This window comes from Epithele typhae, assembly GCF_022376455.1.
Source record: "Epithele typhae strain CBS 203.58 chromosome Unknown BXZ73scaffold_46, whole genome shotgun sequence".
In the NCBI taxonomy this organism is placed as follows: Eukaryota; Fungi; Basidiomycota; class Agaricomycetes; order Polyporales; family Epitheliaceae; genus Epithele; species Epithele typhae.
Window position 1 is genome coordinate 118,377 of NW_025954237.1, and position 23,176 is coordinate 141,552.

Genomic DNA, 23,176 nt, shown 5'->3' on the forward strand with positions numbered 1-23,176 from the left:
ACTTAGTCTCACTCATGCCCGTAGATCACTGCTTCAGGCACTGGATATCGAGTAGTAGCACTCATCACACGTAAAATATAGCGCGATTATGACTATGAATTCAAGGTCTGACACAGACCAGACCAGTATCTAGCGACAGCGACATAGATGTACCTATCAACGGGCGATGATGGCACAATGTAAACGAAACCAGGTGTTGTAAGTGCGTGCGTAGAGACGGAGAACTTCACACGGTCCTAGTAGAACTCATTGAACGTGCGGACCTCCTTCGCGGGGTATGGCCCGCTGGGCGCGCGCGCGAATACAATGCGCACGCCGCTCGCGCCTGGGACCACAGACGAGCACTCACGCCCGCCACCGCCGCTGCCACCGCGACCAACGCGCACGCGCACGGGCGGCCCTCTCAAGCCTTTCGCGCACCGCCCATCTGCCAGTCCTCTCGCGGACCATATCGAGCGCGCCACCTTCGACGGCGCACAGACGTGCCCCTGCGCCAGGGACAGCAGAGGGCGGGCCGTCGACCCTAGAGACGACAAATGTGCCCTCGAACGAGACTGGGTGCGTGCTCGCTGACTGCACGCCGATGACGTACCTGTGGAAGACGGTGGGGAGGACGCTGGTGTGGCTGTCACGCCACCCGCTAGCGGGACGCTGACGAGAACAAGAACGAGGGGGCCGTCCTGGGGGCGGATGCGGCCGTGGAGCGCGTACTTGCGCCAAGCCTGTGCGTATCCCACGGGGAAGTTCCTGTGCGTGCGTGAGGGCACGCGCGAGGGAGAAAATGGGTCAGCAAAGGAGAGGGAATGGAGGAAAATGCGCTACCTCGTCAGTAACGAAGATGCTTGTGATCCCAAAGCATGTCCACTCGGTGACCATGACAGGGTCCGTCAGGCTCGCCGCGCGCGTCGTCCGGCTGGTGCTCCTTGTCGTCCCTGCTCAAGAAAGAAACCGGCGGGGGCGCACCAAAACCGTCGCGCATTCATCCCTCGTCCTCTTCAATCCAGGGCCGTCTGGGTCTTTGCCGGGCAAGATATAGCGGACACACGTCGCTGGCTGCAGTGGCGGCACAAGCGAGGTGAGTAGGGACACGGGCAGGAGATTGCAACTGGGGCACTCACAGATTCCCGAGATATCGGAGGAACGGGAGGTGGGTGGACCCCCGCGGCCGAAAACGCGTTGGCCTCGGCCGGAGCGATGAACGAGACCAACCTGGCATATCAGTGGCAGAAGGGAGCCCACAGAGGATTAGGACATACATGCGGCGGCATGCAGCGGCGAAGAAAGAGCTCTGGGGCTCATTGTTGCTCTCCCGGGGGCGGTGGAGGAAGGGGGCAAGGATGTAGTCCAAAGCGTGGCTGGTGAGGTGGACGAGCGTCGAGTTGGAGGTCCGAGAACTGAGCGGCGGAGACAACGAAGATGGGGACTTCGACAGAAGAGGATGGAGGAGGGAGAGGGAGAGGGGGAGAAGGTGCTCGAGGTTGTGGAGACAGCTGGCAAGGAGCGCCAAGGGAGCGCGCTGTGGGGACGCGCGCGCTGGGTATGGGCGCTAGTGTCGCCAACCTTGTCCCGTGGTCGCGTCCTCGACGCCTCCACTGCTCTACATGGATGCCGCCACTTCCGTCCAGTCTCCCCTAGGCAGCACTTCTTGCCGCACCTTGTTCTCAGCATACCGCCCTCGACTATTGCATATTTCGACCTCCACGACCACCATCTAGCTTATTCCCCTCCGCCTTCCCATGGCTGCCATTTTGGTCCCTTCTATTCTAGTTCGCACCAAGTGGTCATCGAACGCGATGGCATACCTCCGTCACCTTCGCCGCCCTTGACCTCCTTCAAGCCTGCTTCCCGCACATGAGGATCCTCAGGTCAATGCTCATTTGTCTCCGCCTTCATGACAGCATGCAAGATCGTCCGCGACCACACCTATTCCAATGAGTGGCGGACCATCGTCGACCAGGACATGTTCGCGTTTCGTGAGATCAACCAGTAGAGCGGTGAATGTGCTCCTAAGTACCTCCAGTGGCAGCTCAACGTCGAGCCCTCAGCCTCAGCCCTCAAGGAGTTCGTCGTTCGAGCACAAAATCCGGCACAACTTCAAGGACTCCGTATCCTATGTACGTTCTGCCATCACCTGCGCCGTCACCAATGCCTTCCGCCGCCCCCCACACCGTTGTCGCCTCTGCACCACCACCTGCGTTCACAAACAAGACACACCAACCTCCTTCCACTTCACCGCTCAAGCACCTTTCCCATCCCGTTTCCATCCACACTGCGCCCCACCGTACAGTACTAGTGCGAGCCCCTCGCGTAGCTCGCACAGTGCGCCCAGTACCCGGAGTCGTCGGTGTTGACGTCGACATTCCCCACCGGCGTCGAGCAAATCCCCATCGACCTCTTTCTGCTGCCAGGTCGCTGTCCCTCAAGACCAGATGCTGGGCGTGAACATCGGGCACGATATGGTCATCGACTCGCGGGCGCGCTTGGGTGAGTGCACGACAGCTGCTGGATCTTCTATGCGTCCGTGCGCGGCTTCTGTGGTGAGCGCGATGGCTACTTCCATCTCGATCCAATCCTCATCAGCCGTGACGCCATGCTCAACACCTACACCCAGCTCGCCCCGGACACAGTCATCCCCGATGGCACGACGTATATTCTTGGACGACGACCACTCCCCCGACCGCCACGCGCAGTACAACCGCGCAGCGCTCCTCTGAGCGTTTCCGTGCCGACTGCATCTACCCAACACGCGCCGCACACGCACTCTGCGAGCAACGCCATGATTGACACTGCGCCCGACTCGAGCTACGCGCCGCTGAACCCGCGCCGACCGGTCTATTCGTCGGGCCGCAATGTCCCCGCCTCGTTACCCACCGCGCCCAGCCCGCGATCACGTTCGTCGCACATCTCAGTACTTAGACCATGAAGCAATCATAGTTTTTTGTATGTTCCATCTATGCGTGCTCATGTGTGGGCGGCGGAAGAAGTCAGACACCACTGTCGCCGGGATACAGTCGAACATATCATTATTGGCTAACTACACATACAGATACCCGTTACAACTACTCAAACATATCAAATTATACCTCATCTACCCCATAAGCGACCAGAAGGAAGGCGATAGTGTCTGTAAACTGCGGTGAGTTGGAACAGCTGCAGTATTTTGGCGTATATCGGCTTACCAATAAATTACCTCTCAATAGGAATTTGGGTTTTTCCTGATGTTGCCGCGGGGGCCTTCGCGCATCCAACCTACCTCAACGAGAGCCACTTTGAGCGCGTGCAACGTACGTTCTCGCCTCTACATGACCCGATAAGATGCCGATAATGAAGACGAACAGGTCCTCTGCTGATGCTGTGTTCCGGTGAGAAGCTCTCGCGTATGCTGCGAAGTGGCCTCCGAAATTCAGGTATGCGCACAGAGGACTTCAGCTTCTCGCTCGAGTCTCGTCGCCGCGCGACTGACATCCTCATGGAAGGAAAGAAGGATTACAGCATGGTTCTCTACGGTGGTATCGCCCATGGTTTTGCCACGCGCGGCGATCCAAGCGTCCCAACGCAGAGTACGTTCCTCCCACCTTGTGGTCTTCTCGATGCCATCTAAATGCTCACATCGCGGGGCCATCAGGATGGGGAAAAGAGCACGCGGCACTGAGCGCGCTCGCATGGTTTGATCACCACGGCAGCATCGTTGGCTCTACGTGACTAGATGCGGCGTCGAAACATTGTACCTAGTTTAGCGTATGAGTCGATGGCAAAGACAATGTCGGCCATCTCGGGTACGTTTATGGTGCTGACCATCTCTTTCTGCCAGATGTCGTTCTTCTGATCACTGCGAGATTCTCGGAGAGCGGATTCAGAGCCGGATGCTTTCCTGAAAAGCGCTGTGAATACTTCCCGCTGGGGTCGGGAATACCCTGGGCCGCCTCTCCAGGTGCGTCTGTGGTGTCACTCGAAAGATCGCTGCGTGCTTACTAGACTGAACCTAGGTTGACATGATTGATAGTCTCAACACTATTACACTTCGTCTAGATCGAATATTCTCACACTCGCCGTCGTCTTCCGTACCTCAACCGTTCTACAACAGAGTCATCGGTGACAGCTTCGGGCTAGTGGTCAAATCATTGCTTCCGTGGGATGGCTCACTCCTCCATTGCATATTGAACAACCGTCGAATCCTATCACGGGACTGAAGATCCTCGGGCAGACGTCCGAAACACGTCGAGAAGAATCTTAAAGCAGAATCAAGTCTCAGGGTAGAAGATCACGAGTGACTCGGTAATCAAGTCGGGAGCGCTGTTCGAGTGAGCGTACCGAAAGGTATTTAAGCGTATGTCTGTCCGCATATTTTGACACTCAGCACCTTACAGAACTCCCTCTCCCTACACCGATGTCTACCCAACTCGCAGGTGCCTGCGGCGACTGCTGCGTCAAGACCGTCCACCACGTCGGCGAGGCCCGCGGCTCCGCTGTCGAGATCGCCGGCGTGCGCACCTACGCCGTCACCCCCGCCGCCTTCGGCCACAAGCTCGAGGGCCATGGCAAAGGCGTCATCCTCTACTTCTCCGATATCTTCAACGCGTTCTACATCAACGCGCAGCTCACGATGGACTATTTTGCTGAGAACGGTGCGTCCTCTCTCGTATGAGGAGATCAGAGCTGACGTCCGCTCTACAGGTTACACCGTGTTAGGTATCGACTACCTGAACGGAGAGAGCGCGCTCGACGTGTTCGGCGTCCCGGGAAAGGACTGGAAGGCGTGGGTCGAGCCGCACGTCAAGCGGGCCCCCGAGGTGACCAAGCCCTGGCTGGAGCAAGTCCGCAAGCGGTATGGTGCGTGCGTCACGCTGAACTGCTGGAGCCTCGGCTCGTGACCGTTCCGCAGCCGGCGCGAAGTTCTTTTGCATTGGTAAGCGTTTAGTGACGTGCTCGCGCGGTCGGATTCTGATTCGTCTTGGCGGCGCAGGGAACTGCTTCGGGGCGCCGTTCGTGATGAACGTGCTCGCGCAGGACTGGGCGATCGCGGGCGCGTTCGCGCACCCGACGTACCTCACTGAGGATGATTTCAAGCGTGTGAGGCGTGCGTCGTTCAACTCTGATATCATCCGCCTCTGGCCGCGTTGACGAGTGCGTGCCGCGGTGCAGGTCCCCTGTTGATGCTTGTTCCCGGTGAGCGAAACGAACATTCGACTGCCAGTAGGGGTGACGAGGTCCTCATTGGCGGCCCTCTGCAGACGGAGACTTCCTGTTCCCCCCAGAGAGCCGCCGCCGTGCGGTCGACATCCTCATCGAAGGCAAGATGGAGTACAGCCTCGTTCTGTATGGCGGATTGGAGCACGGTTTTGCCACGCGCGGGGACCCTAACGTTCCGAACCAGAGTATGTCTGCACATTGCAGCAACGTTGCGATCGGCTGATGTGTGCTGCATTAGGGTGGGGCAAGGAGCACGCGGCGCTGAGCGCTGTGGCCTGGTTCGACCATCATGGGAGTGTCAACTCCGCATGAAGAACGGGAGGATCGCGTCCACGGGGAAGGGTAAATAAAGGATCAATATGAAGTGTAAAGGCATTATGAATAGTATAGATATCTGGATGTCTCGACTATGTACACTCAGATGCGAGGACGTCCGCGCCGAAGGACTTGTACTCGGGTGGGTGCTTCGTAGCCATGTTCTCGTTCCGCCTGCACGTGCGCCGCACCCACATTAACGACGTAGTCTCATGGAAAGCGGCGATGGGTTGTGGACGATATTCAAGAAGAGGTGATTGAATGACATACATGCACTGATACCGACACACAATGCCACACGAACTCGGCGATATCGCCAGCCCCGTCCACCATCAAGCGTGTCGTGCAGCTCTCTCGTAAAAGCCCTCTCTAACGAGCAACCGCGCCGCACACGACATGCCCTCCTCCTTGAGCCCCTCCATGAGCATGTTCATCGTGCCTTCCCCCGCCCGGCGCGCGACCGCCTCGATCCGCGCGTCGTCCCGAAAGCCGACCCGCCGCAGCACCTCCGCGTCGTCCGCGTCGAGCCCGAACTCCGCACAGAACCACGCAGCGGCGTCCGCGCCCTCGCCCTGGTGGCGTATTCCAAGCGTATCCAACTCGTCCACGCGCACGCGGGGGAACATGACGTCTCTCGAAGCGTGAACGGTGGACGAGGTTGACGCGACGGCGCCGGCAGGTGTGGTAGGACCGCGCGCTTTCTTGTTCTTCTTCGCGATCGACCCCATCGGTGGGTGTGTTGTCCTTCTTTTGTGGGGTGCTGGATCTTTCTGCGCGCGTTTTTGCGTGTGATGGGACGAGCTGGTCTTCCTCGTCGTCGACCGTGCCGCCGTCGGCGTCATGGAGTTGAATCGCGCTGCACAGCGCACGGTTGTGTGCGCTCTGTGAAGTTTACACCCAAAATGTTGCTTGATGTTGCTCAACGAGAAGCCAGGGCCAATGCTGAGGAACTACAAACCGGCCGAGCACGATGGTTGATCGATGCCGGGTACACGACAGTGGCTGCACGGACGACGCACCTTGTTGCTCGCGCAGTAACACTTCACCCACCAATGCGGGGCGTCACTCCCCTGTACGCGGTAGTACAACTCCAGCTCCGCGCCAGGATGCGTCTTTCGAAGATTTACGAGTTTTTGCCAAACACGAGGTGCCATCTATCATGAGGCGATACTCAGAGGATGCGCAGTCAAGGACGAACGTGAAGACCACTCGCCTCGGGCTCGTCGGGCGACCTTCTGTTGTGCCGATACAACATCAAAGGCGTCGGAGTCGCAGCTGGCGCGATGTGGGTGCTTCTTGCCGGCTCAAATCCCCCATGAATGTGGTTTTGAAGCGTAGCGTCTTCGTCGTCGTCGTCGTCGTCGTCGTCATAGTAGCCGGAGGAGGAGGAGGAGGGGGAGGAGGAGGAGGAAATGCTCATGACCGGCAATCCGTTCCTGTACCCGGGCTCGCGATGCCACCTCTCGAGGATATAGCGACGTCGGATACCTTCAGCCTCCGGGGACACAGATGTCCGAACGCCTAGACAAGAACAGTTCGTGGTGAATCATGAGAGAGATGGGAAATGCGACACGAGTACCACACTCACTTGGGGCCCGTCTACCGCGCAGCCTCGCAGACTTGCGCATCTGATCCGGATCTCTGGATCTGTTATTGCACGGGCGGGGTTCAAGATGAAAGTATGGGGGAGGTGGGATCTCGGGAGACAGGCGGGCGGGAGATGGAGGAGCAGTGGAGCGCGAAGGGGAGGACGATGATCGATTGCCATCGTCGTCTGACGGTGGAAAACCGTGCAGCTCTGGGACCCGGCGTACGGAAACCATCTGCTGGTGTGATACATGAGGGCCGATGTTAGTCCCATAGAGAGTCGATGACTTGCCGATTGATTCAGGGAACGTGCGCTGTGCAAGATGAAGACAAGAATGGGGGAGGAGAGGGCCAAGGGACACCTCGGGTACTACGAAGAAGGCGTGGATACCCCTCGGGATGTCGTTCCGTGTTTCCCACTGCGTTGGAACCGGAGCTAGTAAGGTGCTTCCAAACTCAGATAGGAGCAACACATTTGACGGATACGTGCTCACGGCAATGACCCAGTGGGGTACAGGCGCGGATTTAATGCGCGTGGACGCCAGAGGTCTCGAATGCGAAGCCATGCAGCCGGGGTGTTCTTCTGGCCGGCTTGGGCGTGAGCGGAGAGGTGGGAGCGATTGGGGCGGGAGCGACAGCCACTTCCGCGATGTCCGCCAAACGCCTACCGCGTCGACGAACGACGCGCGGTCTTGCGACACGGCCGGGCGCGCAGCGAGAAAGACCGATGGCGCGTACATGCCACAAATCTGAGGTCCCGACTCCCTTGCACTGCGCATAAAAGGCGAGAGATGCCGTGTTCATGGCCTCCGCCCCGCTCTTCCTCTCCGCTGCCTTCCGTTCCTCTCGCCACCCCTCCTTCTCCTCTGCCGCTCCCTTCACCAAACCTCCTCTTGGACAATCCGACGCACGCGCGGCCTGCGACCATGTGCGGTACGCGCTGAGTCTGTCCGCAACGTGCACTATCTCAGAATCAGCAATCATTGTCCCCACCAAGACGAGACGCAATGCATCGCGCGCGACGACACAAGCGGCACGTCGGTGCTCGTGTTGGGATGGGCTGACGGATTCATTTCAGCCCTGGTACACGCGGTTCAGATGCGACAACATTGACCTACCTTCATGCTTTTCCCGCTGCGCTTGCCCAACAAACCATAGGATGCGCAACCATACGTCATGTTCTACGGTCGCGGGTTCCCCTGGAACCCATCTTCCGCTCCTCTGGTGCGCTCCGAGTGAGTGTGGAAGTCGCGTTGATCTGCGCGAGGGCACGGAAGAGTACGGTATGCACTTAAAAATCTCGGTATCTCCGCACGCTAACGAGCGTTCTGTGGGCACGGTCCGTTCACGACGACGATACGACTGTCAGTGACACGAGAGGGCAAGCGGTTGAACGAGGCTTACTGGCATCGCTTCCTGCGGTAGTACTTTGGACCGTGTTCGCTCACAACCGCCACTGCTACTGCGGTGTCCACACCAACAGTACTTTCTGAACTTGTAAATTTTGGGCCGAGAGTCCTCATTCTGATGAGGCACTCTGCATTTGCTCACCAACTGCGTGACGGTGGCCGGAGCCGGTATCGAGGCTGGGAGAAGGTGGTTGGGTCTTCGAGTCCGGTATGGAGGGTCGGTGGAAGGGAACGGATAGATACAGGAAGATAAACTCACGCATAAACGTGTTCACGTCGCCTTCCCCGTCAAAGTCTACACGAGGCCTTTGGTCCCACCGAAGCGCCAGACGATTGGGACCCCACCGCTGCCGCCGCCGTTGCACGAGAAAGGTGTGGCGGAGTCGCTCGTCGAGCGCGACGTGCCCGTCCCCACGGCGACGAGTCGCGCGAGAGCATGCTATGGCTACGGCAAAACTGTGTCCTTGAGTCCGACAAGTGGATGGCGCCGACGGCAACGTACTCGCTGTCTGGAGTCCATGCAGATGTGTTCTTCTGCACGGCGCACGAAGAGAGGGAGGCGGGCGTGTTTGTGTAGGTGACGTAGACGTAGACGTTGCGGGTTCGAATGAAAGCAGTACTTTTAGACGCCATACCAACACGGCCTTGGGCTCGAGCGCTCCCACGGTAAGTTAATGCACGCGCTCGAACTGCTTTCTCTCCCTCTCTTGTCCCTCCTCAGGCTCATCCGGCGTCGATTCAGCACAACAAAGCTTCAATTGAGCACTCTCTCCACACCCATAGTCAGAATTTGCGCCGGTGCACACCTGGTCCGTCGCCCCAGATCATCTACGCGAGCTCGGTGGCGAGTCTGCAACCTGCTGTCGCCCGTCCCTGTGAGTTGCACGGATGACGTGCACATCGCCTCAATAGGATCCTCAACTTCTGCATAGCCGTCTCTGGCTCCGCTTAGCACGTGGAGCTACAAGAAGAGCAACACACAATACCGTTTCCACGCTACTCTCAAGCGTGCCGCGCTGCCCTCTCCAAAAGGCCCTGCCTAACAAGCAACCGTGCCGCGCACGGCATTCCCTCCTCCTTGAGACCCTCCATGAGCAGGTTCATCGTGCCTTCCCCCGCCCGGCGCGCGAACGCCTCGATCCGCGCGTCGTCCGAAAACCCGACCCGCCGCAGCACCTTCGCGTCGTCCGCGTCGAGCCCAAAGTCCACGCAGAACCACGCGGCGGCGTCCTCGTCCTCGTCCTCGTCCTCGCCCTCGCCCTCGTAGCGTGTCATAGGCTGCGGATACAGCTCTTCCAAGCGCACACGGGGGAACATGGCGTCTTCTTCCTGAGCGTGGATGGTGGACGAGGTTGATGCGACGGGGACCGCGGGTGTGGTGGGACCCCACGCTTGCTGGGAAATTTTCTTCTTGGCGATCGACGTCGTCGGGGGGCGTGTCGTCCTTTTCTCGTGAGGTGCTGGCGGTATTTGCGTGCGTTTGTGCGTGGGACGGGACGGAGTCGTCTTTCTCGTCCTCGACCGTGCCGCCGTCGACGTCCTCGAGTTGATTCGCGCTGCGCGCACGGCCGCGCTGTGGGTTTGGCACTTAAAGTGTTGCTTGAGGTTGCTCAACGACGGGCGCGGGCCGAGGCTGATGTACTACACGACGACCGAGCACGATGGTTAGTCGATGCCACCGGGTATGCGACAGTGACGACACGGACGACGCACCTTGTTGCTCACGCAGTAACACTTGACCCACCAATTCGGGACGTCACCATCTTGCGTGCGGTAATACAACTCTAGCTTCCCGCCAGGATGCGTCTTCCGAAGATCCACGAGGACCTTCCAGAAACGAGGTGGCACCTATCGTAGGACGATGCAGTTAGAACTCAGAGGACGCGCAGGCAAGGGCGAAGTTGAAGACGACTCGCCTCGGGCTGCTCGGCCGACCTTCTGTTGTGCCGATACAACATCAAATGTGCCGGAATCGCAGGGGGCGCGACATTGGTACCTCTCTCTGGCTCCGCTTCTCCAGGAGTGCTGTCCGAGTCGTGAAGTGTGACGCCTTCGCCTTCGCCGTCCGAGGAAATGTGTTGGAATCTGCTCACGTGTATGGCAAGCTCGGTCGTACCTTACTTGTGCTTAGTCATTGTGTAGATAGCCATCGTCCCTCGTCCCGCACTCGCCTCACGCGTTTGCCCTTCCCCACCACCTCGTTCTCCCCCGCGTCCGTCTGTACTCGCCTCCCGGTGCCCATAGGGACCAACCGCGTCGTATCGATTGCATCTTATTCCTCGTCCGACCCCGACCGAGCCGCCGACTTCTAACACAAACGCGTACCCTTGCCCGGAGGTCATTCCGCGCCCACGCCCGGCCTACTCGTTGTCCGCGCCATCCGATCTCGACGATCCGAAGCCCCCTCCGACCCACGATCACCCTTTCGACCCTCGACCCGTTTGCGATCCTCCGATCCCGCTTTCTCCCCGCCGATCTTCGACCCCCACACCTCCTATCGCAAGAATCGCCCCTCCATCTCCACCGCCCTCGCATCCGCCGCCCGCGCCGCGACCGCCGCCGCCGCTGCTCCCGCTCCCACTAGTGTTCCTTGTGGTCGAGTCCCGCATTCAGGAAGCGCGCCGCCTTAGCCATGGCACCCGGCCCACCGCCTGCGCCGTTCCGGAGTTGTTTGGAGAGTCCCATTGTGGCTTTCTCTTACTAGGTTCACGGGACATTTGTACGTTTTGATTTACGATCCCCTCCCGCATTTTCTCGTTTCCCCTTCTCGCCTCCGTGCTCCCCTGTTGGCATGTTGTGGTTACTTTAGCCGGCCGTCATTGGCGTGCTCGACATCGTGATTCGCTTGCTCTCTTGAGGTTGTAGCTGGTCGCCCGCATTGTCGTCCCGATCCCCGCTCCCGATCCATGTCACGTCGATTTGTCTCCTCGATCCTATGCTCTATGCCCCATCTATGCCCCCGTCTCGACTCTTGTCCTCGATCCAGCGTAACCCCGAACCATCGTATCCGATCCAGCGTAACCGATCCATCGTCCTCGAACCAGCGTAACCGATTCAGCGTCCCCCTCGATCCTTCGTACTCGACCCATCGTCCTCGATCCCTCGTCCTCGACCCTTCGCATTTCGTACCACCGTCTTCCCCCTCGATTTGTGCTCGTTATACGCCCTCGCTTGTGGGGGCCTGTTGGAATCTGCTCACGTGTATGGCAAGCTCGGTCGTACCTTACTTGTGCTTAGTCATTGTGTAGATAGCCATCGTCCCTCGTCCCGCACTCGCCTCACGCGTTTGCCCTTCCCCACCACCTCGTTCTCCCCCGCGTCCGTCTGTACTCGCCTCCCGGTGCCCATAGGGACCAACCGCGTCGTATCGATTGCATCTTATTCCTCGTCCGACCCCGACCGAGCCGCCGACTTCTAACAAAATGTCCATTACCGACAATGCATTCTCGTACTCGGGGTCGCGGTGCCACCTTTCGAGGACCTGGCGACGCCTGACACCCTCTGCCTCCGGGGATGCTGATATCCGAACACCTGGACAGGTATAGTTCGTGACGAGAGATATAGGAACCGAGATACGAGTGGCACACTCACTTGGGGCCCGTATCCCACGCAGCCTCGCAGACTTGCGCACCTGCTCCGGATCTCCATCGTGGCTGTGTCTATCGCGCAGGTGTGGCTCATATTGGAAGTCGTCGGGAGACAGGCGGGGGGGAGATGGAAAAGCAGTAGAGCCTTGCGAAGGGTAGGACGAGGATCCGTTGTCATTGACGTCTGGGAGGCCCGGTGCGAGTGTGGGGCTGGAGATGCTCAAAGAGGGACGGAAACGCGTGCGGTTCTGGGACCCATACAAGGACGACCTTCTGGCGTGGTAAAATGAGTGCCGATATTAGTCCCATAGAGACTCGAAGACTCGCCTATTGATTCGCTGTGCTGGGGACGTGTAGTACTGTACAAACCATGAGGTTTGTTTGCAGACTCGAGAGACGGATCTGACGACAAGACTTACCATCGACACGGACGCGCAAGATGAGGAGAACAATCGAGGCTGGGGAGGGAGCTACGGAGTGCGAGGGCCACCTCAGGTCATTATGAACGGGGAAGAGGGCGGGACGGGCCTGCTCAGGCATGCTGCAGCCCACGTTGCAACGGCGACTCTGATTACATGAACGTACAACGTGGCTAGATGGATTCTCTGGAAGAGAAGTGGCACTTACATACATCGTGAGCATTCAGACTGGGAAAGGTTCCGCTGGGATTCTCCTGCGAAGTTTCCTGGCAGGCCACGACCCTTGGCTGTAGCGAAGGCCTTTGAAGTGCTACGATATGTGTGGTCTTCCACTGGTCGTGCAGCCATGTTTCTCGGAGCAAGAGGCCTGGTCCCGGAGTTAACTCTCTTTGGACCCTTGTTTTATGTAAAGACGGCTCCGACAATCGTTCTGAAGCTCCCCGTTTCATACCCTGTCCAAGCCCAAACATGGCTTCGCTCCCGAAAAAACCACTGGGCCCCCAAGTCCCATACGTACTTGTCGAGCACCATAAACACTTCGATCACTGCATTGAACAGTGTAACGGCGACTCACGGCAATTACCCAGTGGGGTACAGGCGCGGATTTAATGCGCTCGGACGCCAGAGATCTCGAATGCGAAGCCATGCAGCCGGGGTGTTCTTCTGACCGACTCGGGCGTGAGCGGAAAGTTGGGGCTGGAGCGACCAAACGCCTACCACAGAGTTCCCCGTTGATGCCGGTTGCGGTAGAGCCGTGTCGAAGTCGTCGAGGGCACACGTGTTGTACGGCGACCGTAAGTTCCGCGTAAGAGGAACGTCGACGACACACGCGGTCTAGTCTGTTTATAATTGCGACACGGCCGAGCGCGCCGCCAAAAAGGCCGAGGGCGCGTACATGCCAAAAGTCCAAACTCCCTTGCCAGACATCGTCCACCCGCTCGCATCACGTGCCGTCCGTCGCGCGCCGCGCGAACCCGTCCATCGCGAGCAACCGCGCCGTCCAATCTAGCCCGACCTTCTCGAGCTGGAGCTCCAGCGTCCCGCGCGCCTGCGTTGCCGTCCGGCCCAGTGCGCCGATGCGCGCGTCGGTGGTGACGCCCAGCTCGCGAAGCCGCACCGCGACGTCCGCGTCCAGTCCACACTCCTTGCAGAAACGGAGAACGGGGTCCGGCGAGGGTGGAGGCGAGAGTGAGGGTGCGAATGAAGGCAGGAGTGGAGGTGCATTAGGGCAGGGAGTGTGGGCAGGCGCAAGGGGAAGCCCGCCGACCGCAGATCCATGCACTTGCGAGGCGGCCCGGGACGACGGAGGCAGCAGCCGGGGCGGGGATGCTGGAGGTTGCGAAGCACTGAGAGAAGCTGAAACGTTGTCTTTGGATTTGGTGGAGACGAGAGGCAGGGAGCGTTCTGGTGCCTCGTGATCCGCCGCCTCCGTGAGGAGCCGTGCGGGCGCGAGGGGCGCTAGAGCAGCTGGTGAGCTCGCCAAAGGACCGTCTGTCCTGGTGGTGGTTTGGATGACTCGCCCCGTCGTGGGGAAGCTAGGCTCTGGCCGCTCGGCTGACGTCGAAGAGAGTATGGGCGGGATGAGAGGAGGCTTCGCTACAAGTTTCTTATGTCGTCGTCCTCCCACATGCGTCATCACCGTATGCATTTCCCCTTTGCCACCAAGAGACTGAAATTCCTGAATGAGCGTCGCATATAGAGTAAGCTGGAAGATACCTACGAGTTCGATGTTTGGACATAGCCTGCACTTCAAGATACACCTGAGTCCGGTCCCCGTTTCCTCTCGGATAAACTTGAGATCTAGCTCTGTGCGTGCAGTGACATACTGCTTCTCCAGTCTTGCTAAAAAAGCGGTGATTTGAAGGGGAATCTGTAGGGGCCCAATTAGGACAAGCGTCGAATATGAAAGCTACGCGAAACTAACAGGTGGACTCGAGGGCTTCTGCACATGCGACGATCCTTCAACGGCATTACGAGGGACGAGCGGATTGGAGAGACGATTACAGTCTCCACCTGGATTGTTGATCAGCGCGACTGGGTCGTCGTCATCGTCCTCTATTTTCACGTAATGTCGGGGCTTCTTAGACAGTGGAGGTGCGTTCGGGCTGGGCGCTGAGGGAGAGGGGGCCATCTCTGTATGAGTATCTAGCACGTCACTGGGGTCCAAAATATCCGGCTCACCGCGGGACTCCTCTCGCAGCTCGTCCGTGCTGTCTATATGAGCGCGTTTGTAGGCGCTCATTCCGGGCGACGAGTCTTGAGGACTCCGTAGCACGCCTTCTCCAGGACTTAGAGACCCGGACGGTGTGTTCCCAATATAATCTAAATGGCAGTCGTTGGACGAGGTAGAGGAGTCGTGAGTACGCGTAAGCAAGCACGACGTCTCCGGAGATGAAGGAAAGCGAGAACCGGAGGAATGTTCAGGATCGTTTGGCACTTTCTAAAGCCAAGCTGAACAATGTCACCTGTCTTCATGTTCATGCGCGCTTTAGTGGGGTACATTGGAGACGATGAAGAAACCAACCGATGTATTGAATATCAATAACGTAACTGAGGAGAATGACGGTGGGTACACGTGCACGGGTGGACTGCGATTAAACCACCTACCACAGAGTGAAGTGTTAGGGGGAGAGAAGATTAAGGAGACGATTGAAGAAGTAGAGTCAGGGCTAGTCGGAGACACCGGTAACGTGGCCGGTGTGTCATGCAAAGAGGAGGCGAAAGTCTGTGGTATGATCGCGAAGCAAAAGGAACAGGATTTACGAGCGGTGTGGTAGTTCTGGGATAAGGAACCCTTGGTTGAGCCACGTCTCGGAGTCGCCAAATAAAGCGGTGTCGGGTGTCTGAGAAGTGCCCTGGGGTCTTCCATCCGGGCCGCCGTTGCCGCGCAGAGCTCTTAAGCTTGAGTCTCGACCCCGTCTCGACCAATATTATCTCGAGTATGGGCGTGGCGGACTCGATTCCGGATGCACAATGCAGACATATATGAACGTTTGAACAACGACTGGGAGCGTGACACAGAGCGAACCACGCGTTGTCTACTAGCGGCCACCATCCTGGGAAACTGCTCGCCTATGAGCACTTCAAAACATTTGCTACTTCATCGCGATACGCCATTGTCGCTCACAAAGCAAACCATCAAATGATACAAAGATTTACGTGGGGCACAGGTACCTGAATTGAACCTCTTGGCGTATGGATACATAACGATGACTCGGCGGCGCGCCCCGCGCACCCCGAGCGAGTCAAAAGTACAAAGGAGCGTGACAGACACATACTGGATCTGAGCCGAGCCACCATAAACACTCTATGCTACACTCCCGCGCTCGCGCGCACCGCGTGCTTGCCAATAGTCCAGAGGTCGCGGGGGCGCTCACTTGGACGAAAAGATGCGGCTCTGCGCACCCGATCCCATCCGGCGGAGAGGCGTTGGATTCTTGGGCTTGTACGCCGACCCGGACGTTGACGGGCTCGCGGCGGGCGACGAGCCGAGGTACGCGTCCGCGGCGGAGTCGCGCCAGCCGTCGGCGGATTCGCGGTACTTGTTCATGAGCGCCTGGAAGTCGCGCTTGGGCGAGCCGCGCGAGACGCCGCTGAGCAGCTGCGCGAGAGCGTCCTGCGCGCGCGTGTCGCACATACGTGAGTACGAGAGGGAGGGGAGGTGGGCGAGAGAGAAACTCACGTTCGATCCGGCGTGGTACGCGCTGCTGCTCGTCTTAAGCCCCGCGAGCGCGCGGGAGCGCGCGCTCTTGCTCCCCAGCCGCGCGAGCTTGGCCTTCGGACGGAACGCACAATAGCGGTACTTGATAGTCTGCGTGGGTGACGGCGGGAGTGTGAAGGGCTCGTCTGAGGAGAGCTCTCCGTAGCCGGTGAGAGTATAGCCCTCGTCGCCGGACTCGGGGTCGGACATTTCCGCGTCCACGTCCTTGTGCGCGATTGAGGAACACGTCGGGTTTGATGGGCGCGCCGACTCCAGGATCGCGCCGCGACGGTCGTAGAAGGAAGAGCCAGACGGGAGGTGGCGCTGTAACTAGAGTTAACTTATGTTGTATCCATGGATCGGGGGGGGGACGCACCGAACGCTGAGGTGGCATACTAAAGATGAGAGGGATAAGGATGAGGATGAGGCTGGAAAGGTGACAATCGGCGGGGCGAAAGTGAGGATGGGGACGCGCAAGCATTCTGGCTATATCATTGCGGGCGAAACAATCAAACTTGGTTTGGCATTGACAGCTGCAGTGGTAAAAGGCTATGTGCCACCGAGTGGCTCAGTGGTCAACCGCGCTTTGTCAGTCGTGTGGTAACAACGATAACCTCGTCAGATGTGTTTGCAGATAAAAATTCTGAAACAGATCCCATAATGACACCAAAGAGTGGCCTCGGGACTTTTGGCGTCAATATCGCATTCGAACCATTTCGGATGTACGCCAAATCCACTGCTCCGGCAGAACAAACTCTGGAATGAGACATAGTAAAGACAATACGACGCCAGGAAGAGGCCCAAATACGGCTCCACGCAGTAGAAACTATTCAAAGGCTTCTGCGTCCGCGGTGGAGATGCGGAGAGCGAAGGGCAGTCACGGGCCTGCCCGTCCATTGGTGTCGCGCTGTGAGCAAGTTTTTCACTGCCAAATGCTTGCTTGTTAATCCGAGAGCGCATGGCTTCAAAAGGTATTACAAACCCACCTAACGGTGCTCCTCAAGCAAGTGCGTCTGAGGGTAATGGTAGCAGATCCGTCGCTCAAGTATTGGCGTGTTGGTACCCCATCATGATCCGCTTGAAATATAGGAGACATATCTACGCATGTAATTTCGCGTCGTGAAAGTGAACATGCAGGATGGTGATGGTGAGAGGCAAGGCGAAGAGGCTAGCCGCAGAAGTTCAAGCCATGACTCCTCGATTGAGGCATAATCTTATCTTATCTTATCAAGGATTATCCCAGCACAAATTGTCGCCCTCACGACGGGCAACGGCCTAGCTTCGGAGCCCGAAAATGCGTAGAAAAAGCCTGTCAAAGGTGTCTTTTCTGCCGCCTTTTGCGCACGTGTGAAAAAAGGGACTAAAATGGGCAATTTCTACGAGATTTTTGGAGGGCCGAAAAAACGGAGCAAATGTCACATCGGCTGGAAAGAATGTTGGCGAGAGAAATGGGTGGAAAAGAGAAATCAAAGATTGTGCTACGGTGTGCGAAAAAGCGTCGATAAAGAGGCCTTTAGTACCCATTTCCATAGCACGCAAAGGTCGCCCTTTGTTGACCGTGCATTTTTCGGAGCGCTGAAAAGGCGCTGAAAATGGGCCTTTGCGGTGCTTTTATGTCGGGCCGAACAATGCGGAGAAAAGGTCACCTGAGGCCCCCGTTTTTTTCCCCTGGAAACTCACACGAACAAGTCTCCTTTTCTTTGTCCGAAAATCCGCCCAAACCGTCACCTTTCAGGATACTTTACCACACACGGAAACTTGACATAAAACTTCGCCTTTCCCACCCTTTTTCTCCACCAGACAAACGCCCGCCGAAAATGACACCTTTGACAGGCATTTTCTACGCATTTTCGGGCTCCGAAGCTAGGCCGTTGCCCGTCGTGCCTGTTGGCCTGTCAGAAGCGCCCATTTGGCGGCTACTATGTCCTGCAGTTGACTGAACCTTTGCTACATCCTGTCACCTCGTCTTGCCTGTCTTACCACCTCCCTCGGCGAGCCCGGCGCGACCATATCGCTGCTATGCAGCCGCGTCATCGCTCCCTTCAACATCAGCGGGTTTATTAAAGACTAGACTGTCGCTACGCGATCGCGAGGCTTTAAATGTTTTTGTGCCCCTTTACGAAGTTGTTCCTGCTCTTTGTCCTTTGCGACGCCTGCGATAGACTGGGGTGAAAATCAGGTGTGCTCTGTTAATGGCTTCGTTCCATGCGTCTTCGTGCTGATCGGGTACTCCTGTTTGCATTGTGCAACACCCACCCAGGGCTGGACCAGGGGCAGCTCCCTTTCGGATCTCGGTACTTCGTGAGCATTGCGAACCGTTGCTGACTCCGAGGGACATGTGTTCTATCGATCCTTGGCACAATCTTTAGCTCCGAGGGGGGGTGCAGGGACCAACCAAGACATTTGTTCGCGAAGAACGGAGCGATACGAACGCGTGCTCTATACCAAGTAGCTCTCGCCTCACCTCGACAGGAACAGTACTCCGATCGGGGTCCGATTCCCACGGAGAAATGGAGACACATAAGACCCTGGAGCTAGTATTCCCAGGCGTGCTTGGCCTGCGCAAGAGCAAGCCTGCTCATGTTTATGTACCCCTCTGGAATTGGTCTCGTCTTACCTGCGTAACTGGCGGGCAATTCCGTCTGAGGGTGCGGTGGCGGGAAGATCGTCCTGGCGAGCTGGAGGGCTTGCTGCATAAAGCTGGAAGAGTTAGCATCTAATCTTATCAGTATCGCTATAGCTTGTCTCAGCACACAATGCCGTCCAGATACCGATCTTACGATGCGTCTTGTTCAAAGCGGCCATTCAGCGGCCATCATCCACTTGACCTACCCTTCCACAGCCCTCCGCCTCACCACACCTTTTATGGTGCGTTACAATTTGTCTTTCCCCATGCACGCTCTCACACATTTCCGTGCTAGCCCTGCGGCCCCGTCATCAGCTCAACACCAGCTCGTACCGAGTCACTCCCCACATTCCGTGCGTCTGGCTCATCACATCCGTGCCGACAGTACTCTAGCCCGGTCAAAAGCGGCGCGCTGCTGTCTCCTGTTCAACTCGCTCCCGGACCTCGACATGATCAGCAGCCCGACCCGCTCCCACTTTCCACCACCCCCCGAGCCGCCGCGCTTCGTTACGCGTCAGGGTCGTCACGGTTTTTCGCCTCGACTCAGTCGTTCGCGCTCCCCGAGCGGTGCATCCCGAGAAAGTCCCCGGGAACGGTCCCGATCCAGAAGTCCCCTCGAATCGGGTCAAGTCCGGGACTCGCCGCCTAGGGGTTACTGGCGGAGCAGACAGGCGCATAGTGCCTCGCCGGATCGACTCGACAGATTCGATAGGACATCACGTGAGTCAAGCTGTATATATACACGTCTAACCTCCTCTCACGAGTCGTCAGCTCCGGGAACGCCTACTTACAAACGGCGTCGCTTGTCGAGTCCCCAGAGACCATCCCGGAGCTACGATACTGCATTCGCTGGTGATCCGGCGTCGGAAATCCGGCGTCGTTCTCCCGGAGCCCGTTGGGGCGCGTCCACCTCTAACGTTGAACTCTCCGTGGACGGCCGCCGACCTCCATATGTTCGACCTTCGGGTATTGCGACTGGCACGCCCATACGTCAAGAATCCCAAACCTGGTCAGGATCGCGAGGGGTGAGATCCAATGTGCCATCTAAGTGTCCCCCAGTGCGCAGTGTAATGATGGCACTTCACTACAGCCTATCCCGTCTGACCTCGCGAACACTATCGCAGCACTGGACAGGGCCTACAATCGCGCACGCGCAGAGCTCGACCTAGCGTGTGGCTCGAGCGTGGAGGGAAAGTGGGTTATGACATGCCGATTTTGTGTCAAATTCCTCTCTGTATGTCTCCTTTAACCGCATTAGCACCTGGATGTCCTACTCACTCGTTTCTCTTCCCAGCCTGTCACAGCCGACTCTGCAAAGTTCGTCGAGCACGTTATGATGCATGTGAAAGGTCGTGGCCACCAGGCACTCGTTGCCATGCACGAGAAGCGCGTGGCGGACTATAAAGCATCATCGAGAGCCGGGGCCACCTCTCCGCCGAGACCGCAACCGTCACATCTTCCTCCTCAACCTGGCCAACCTGCTGCAGGGGAACAAACGCCTGCCCTGTGCGACCCGAGACGGCCAGATGGCGCTTCCATACCATCGGCTTCTGGATCTGAAGTCTCCACCTCCACCAACTTATCGACTTCCCAGCACCCGGTGGCCTACGTAGCACAGGCCTCACCGCGCACCTCCTCCGCGCCTCGGAAACCGCAAACCGCCTGCGACGCCTCATCCTCAACACACGAGCAGAGAGCAAGCGTAGGGATAGCCCGCCGTCCTTCCATCCCTACTGCGCTCGCCGCGATCCCGGAACGTACTGTCTCTGGTCCCCTTCCCCCTTCTTTGTCCCACTCTGCCTCGGCTCCCACCCTCCCTCCTTCACCGGTATCTCCCTCGTTCCCATCTCTTCCTCCTCCGTCATCCACCGCCGGGCCGGACGCTGCTACACGTTTTTGCGAGGAGTTCGGGCTCGACGAGGACATCGCGGCGCACTTGCGCGGATTGGGCATCAACGGCGACGCGCGGATCGTCGCGCTCGGACGGGCGTCGGCGAAGGCGCAGACGACGCTCTTGCAGAAGCTCCAGAGCGCCGGACTGGACTGGACCGCACGTCTGCTGGTCATGGACGGGCTCGCGCGGCGCGCGGCCGCGGCCCAGTCTGGGCAGAGCGCGCTCGACCGAACGCGGGGACGAACGACGTGAAGTACGTGCCTCTCTGCGTCTCGAACTTGTTCTTGCGCTAAGTCCACACATCTTTAGGATGTGTTGACGGAGCTACGCCCCCACTCGGTGTTCCCCTTTGCGTACGTTCGACAGGCTCGCACTCACTCCACGTCGCCGTGCGGATTCCCTAGTCCACGTCTCATCAACGGCGTCTCAGCTGTTTCGAAATCAGCGCTCCCATCTATCAGTGGAATGTCTTATGATGCTCAATTATACCTTGGCGTGAACTTCCTTCGCCGGCCTTGCCTAGTTTCCCTCCAGCCATGCCACGGAAGCATTTCCGACGCACCATTTACCTGCATTTATGTCATAAACAACGAGAGCCATCCCCCCACTGCTTGGGAGGGAGGGGTTTACGCCGTTTCTGTCGAGCGAATATCGAAGTGAATTAGCCTGTGTGCGAGGATCAGCCTAAACTCACCTCAGATCAATCGTGCTTTCCGGTGACACAGTGCTGAAAGGGCCACTTCCTGGCATAACCAGAGGGAGTACCCAGCTGCGACCGCCGTGCCACAGGCTCGGCCCCCGTTGAAGTGCGTGGTTGCTGAGGCGCTGCCAGTGAGCCCCTTATGTAACTCGACGGGAAGGAGGAAGGAGCACCATTTCCACTTTGTCTTCCTGTTACCACCCCCAGCAGCTTTTTTTCTCCTGCCGGCCTTGGACCACCGGCGCTCCTCGTGTGTGGTAAACAGAGAGGAAAAGAGCAGACGCTCTTTTCGCGCCGGATCAATTTCCGATGGGTTTTCGATGATTTTCGAATTTTCGGCGCTTTTCCTCCTCCTCCTCCTCCTCCTCCTCCTCCTCCTCCTCCCCCTCACTCCCAAAACTTGAAACATTGAACAAGCTTACGGGCCTCTAGTGCTCAAGAGCCACGACAAGACACCTGACGTCTCCGCCATCTTTATCATATCCACAGCTACTACATTGCCCAGCACTCATCGCCGCTCACTGCCCGCCTCCACTCAGACCCGGACATCGTCTCCATGGACCATCAAGGCTGAGTCGACGCACACATATAATCCCTGCTCGCCCTCCCCTGCGCCACGGCCAGTTGCACATGTCGAGGCGTCATGTGAAGCCAATTCCTCGACGGGACGCTACGCGTGATAGAGACGGATAGAGGGTGGATGAATGAGGGGGCTGCACCCCGCATCTCGAACGGTACGTCGACACTTGGAAGGAGGTCATCCGTAGCGTCGTCACGCAATATACCATCTCTCTCCACCGCCGGACGAGGGAGCATATCCGTCCCCGCTCTTTGAGCTGCACGCACTCCCGCTACATGTGCACAGCCGGCTCCACGGCGAACACTATCCCTCGTCGCCATCGTCAGCGGCGCTGGCAGAAGCGGGTCCCGGGAGACGTCCTTAGGGCGTGTTGGGGTGGACTTCACTCGACTACTCAACATGTTCAGGAATCAGGGGATTACCTTTTCACGCGTCACCACACTGGTCTACTCGTATTCTGCGCATGGTCCAATAGTGGCGTATGCCGTGGTAAACATTCAGGCGACAGAGGGACGGCGGAGGTGTGTGTGTGCGAAGAGCGTTTTCGGGATGGGTACGGGAGACGTGTGCAGGGAGGAGGGAATGCAAGGGACTGTTAAGAGACGGGAGTCAAGCGAACCCAAAGGTCGCCCAGATTTGGAAGATCTCCGAAGTCCTACTTACACATCCTACATTCTTACTCCTGCGGTCGTATTCGAACCTCTTTGCGCATGCCAAGGCCATCGCTTCGCACATGCCAAGGCCATATCCACATGACATCTAGCACCGCACTCACATGACCTACTTGGTGCGTGTGCTGTGTTTCCTCGAGGCTCGGTGCCGACAGTCGCTCACATCGAGCTCGTGACCCAGCCAAGCTGCGCCGTCGACGACAACGCGACCGGTTTCCGGTCTCAGCTGTATCTCCGGCGCTGTACAACCGGTGAGCATAATTTGGACCACGGCATGCGCTCCCTCGAATACGACGTTTCAGAGCACGTCCGAATTTTCCCGACAGTCTACAATAGTCGCATGAAGATCAGACCTCCGCGGGACGTTTTTGTAAGTGTCCGCGGCAAGTCTCTGCTTCCGGCTTCCAGATCTTCGCGCTAATCGCTGCAAAATTAACTCATGCGCTCAACAGGAGACATGAGGAGCTAGAGCGTGGAGACCGGGGTATTGTCGGCCTG

General features: G+C 58.0%; 6 protein-coding genes across 6 annotated transcripts; 3 read left to right on the forward strand and 3 right to left on the reverse strand.

Moving 5' to 3' along the window:
- Positions 1-2,590: 2,590 nt before the first annotated feature.
- BXZ73DRAFT_103944 (uncharacterized protein) lies at positions 2,591-3,702 on the forward strand (the record flags this gene model as incomplete). Its single annotated transcript, XM_048015751.1, has 4 exons — positions 2,591-2,646; positions 2,704-2,891; positions 3,420-3,560; positions 3,626-3,702. 4 exons carry the CDS (start codon positions 2,591-2,593, stop codon positions 3,700-3,702), a joined length of 462 nt encoding a protein of 153 aa, XP_047875205.1.
- A 685-nt stretch (positions 3,703-4,387) lies between these two features.
- BXZ73DRAFT_51068 (alpha/beta-hydrolase) lies at positions 4,388-5,502 on the forward strand (the record flags this gene model as incomplete). The annotated part of the gene is made up of 6 exons (XM_048020551.1): positions 4,388-4,625; positions 4,675-4,838; positions 4,912-5,077; positions 5,143-5,166; positions 5,208-5,375; positions 5,429-5,502. 6 exons carry the CDS (start codon positions 4,388-4,390, stop codon positions 5,500-5,502), a joined length of 834 nt encoding a protein of 277 aa, XP_047875206.1.
- A 335-nt stretch (positions 5,503-5,837) lies between these two features.
- BXZ73DRAFT_103946 (uncharacterized protein) lies at positions 5,838-6,233 on the reverse strand (the record flags this gene model as incomplete). The annotated part of the gene is made up of 1 exon (XM_048015752.1): positions 5,838-6,233. One exon carries the CDS (start codon positions 6,231-6,233, stop codon positions 5,838-5,840), a length of 396 nt encoding a protein of 131 aa, XP_047875207.1.
- A 3,270-nt stretch (positions 6,234-9,503) lies between these two features.
- Positions 9,504-10,743, reverse strand: BXZ73DRAFT_79566 (uncharacterized protein; the record flags this gene model as incomplete). Its single annotated transcript, XM_048023122.1, has 3 exons — positions 9,504-10,142; positions 10,215-10,349; positions 10,678-10,743. The coding sequence occupies 3 exons, from the start codon at positions 10,741-10,743 to the stop codon at positions 9,504-9,506; spliced, it is 840 nt and encodes a 279-aa protein (XP_047875208.1).
- Positions 10,744-16,033: 5,290 nt separating this feature from the next.
- Positions 16,034-16,399, reverse strand: BXZ73DRAFT_9991 (uncharacterized protein; the record flags this gene model as incomplete). The annotated part of the gene is made up of 1 exon (XM_048028162.1): positions 16,034-16,399. A coding segment is annotated over one exon (366 nt), but the record flags the coding sequence as incomplete, so codon positions are not given.
- A 3,385-nt stretch (positions 16,400-19,784) lies between these two features.
- BXZ73DRAFT_79568 (uncharacterized protein) lies at positions 19,785-20,979 on the forward strand (the record flags this gene model as incomplete). Its single annotated transcript, XM_048023123.1, has 3 exons — positions 19,785-19,858; positions 19,958-20,027; positions 20,128-20,979. The coding sequence occupies 3 exons, from the start codon at positions 19,785-19,787 to the stop codon at positions 20,977-20,979; spliced, it is 996 nt and encodes a 331-aa protein (XP_047875210.1).
- Between the last annotated feature and the right edge of the window lie 2,197 nt (positions 20,980-23,176).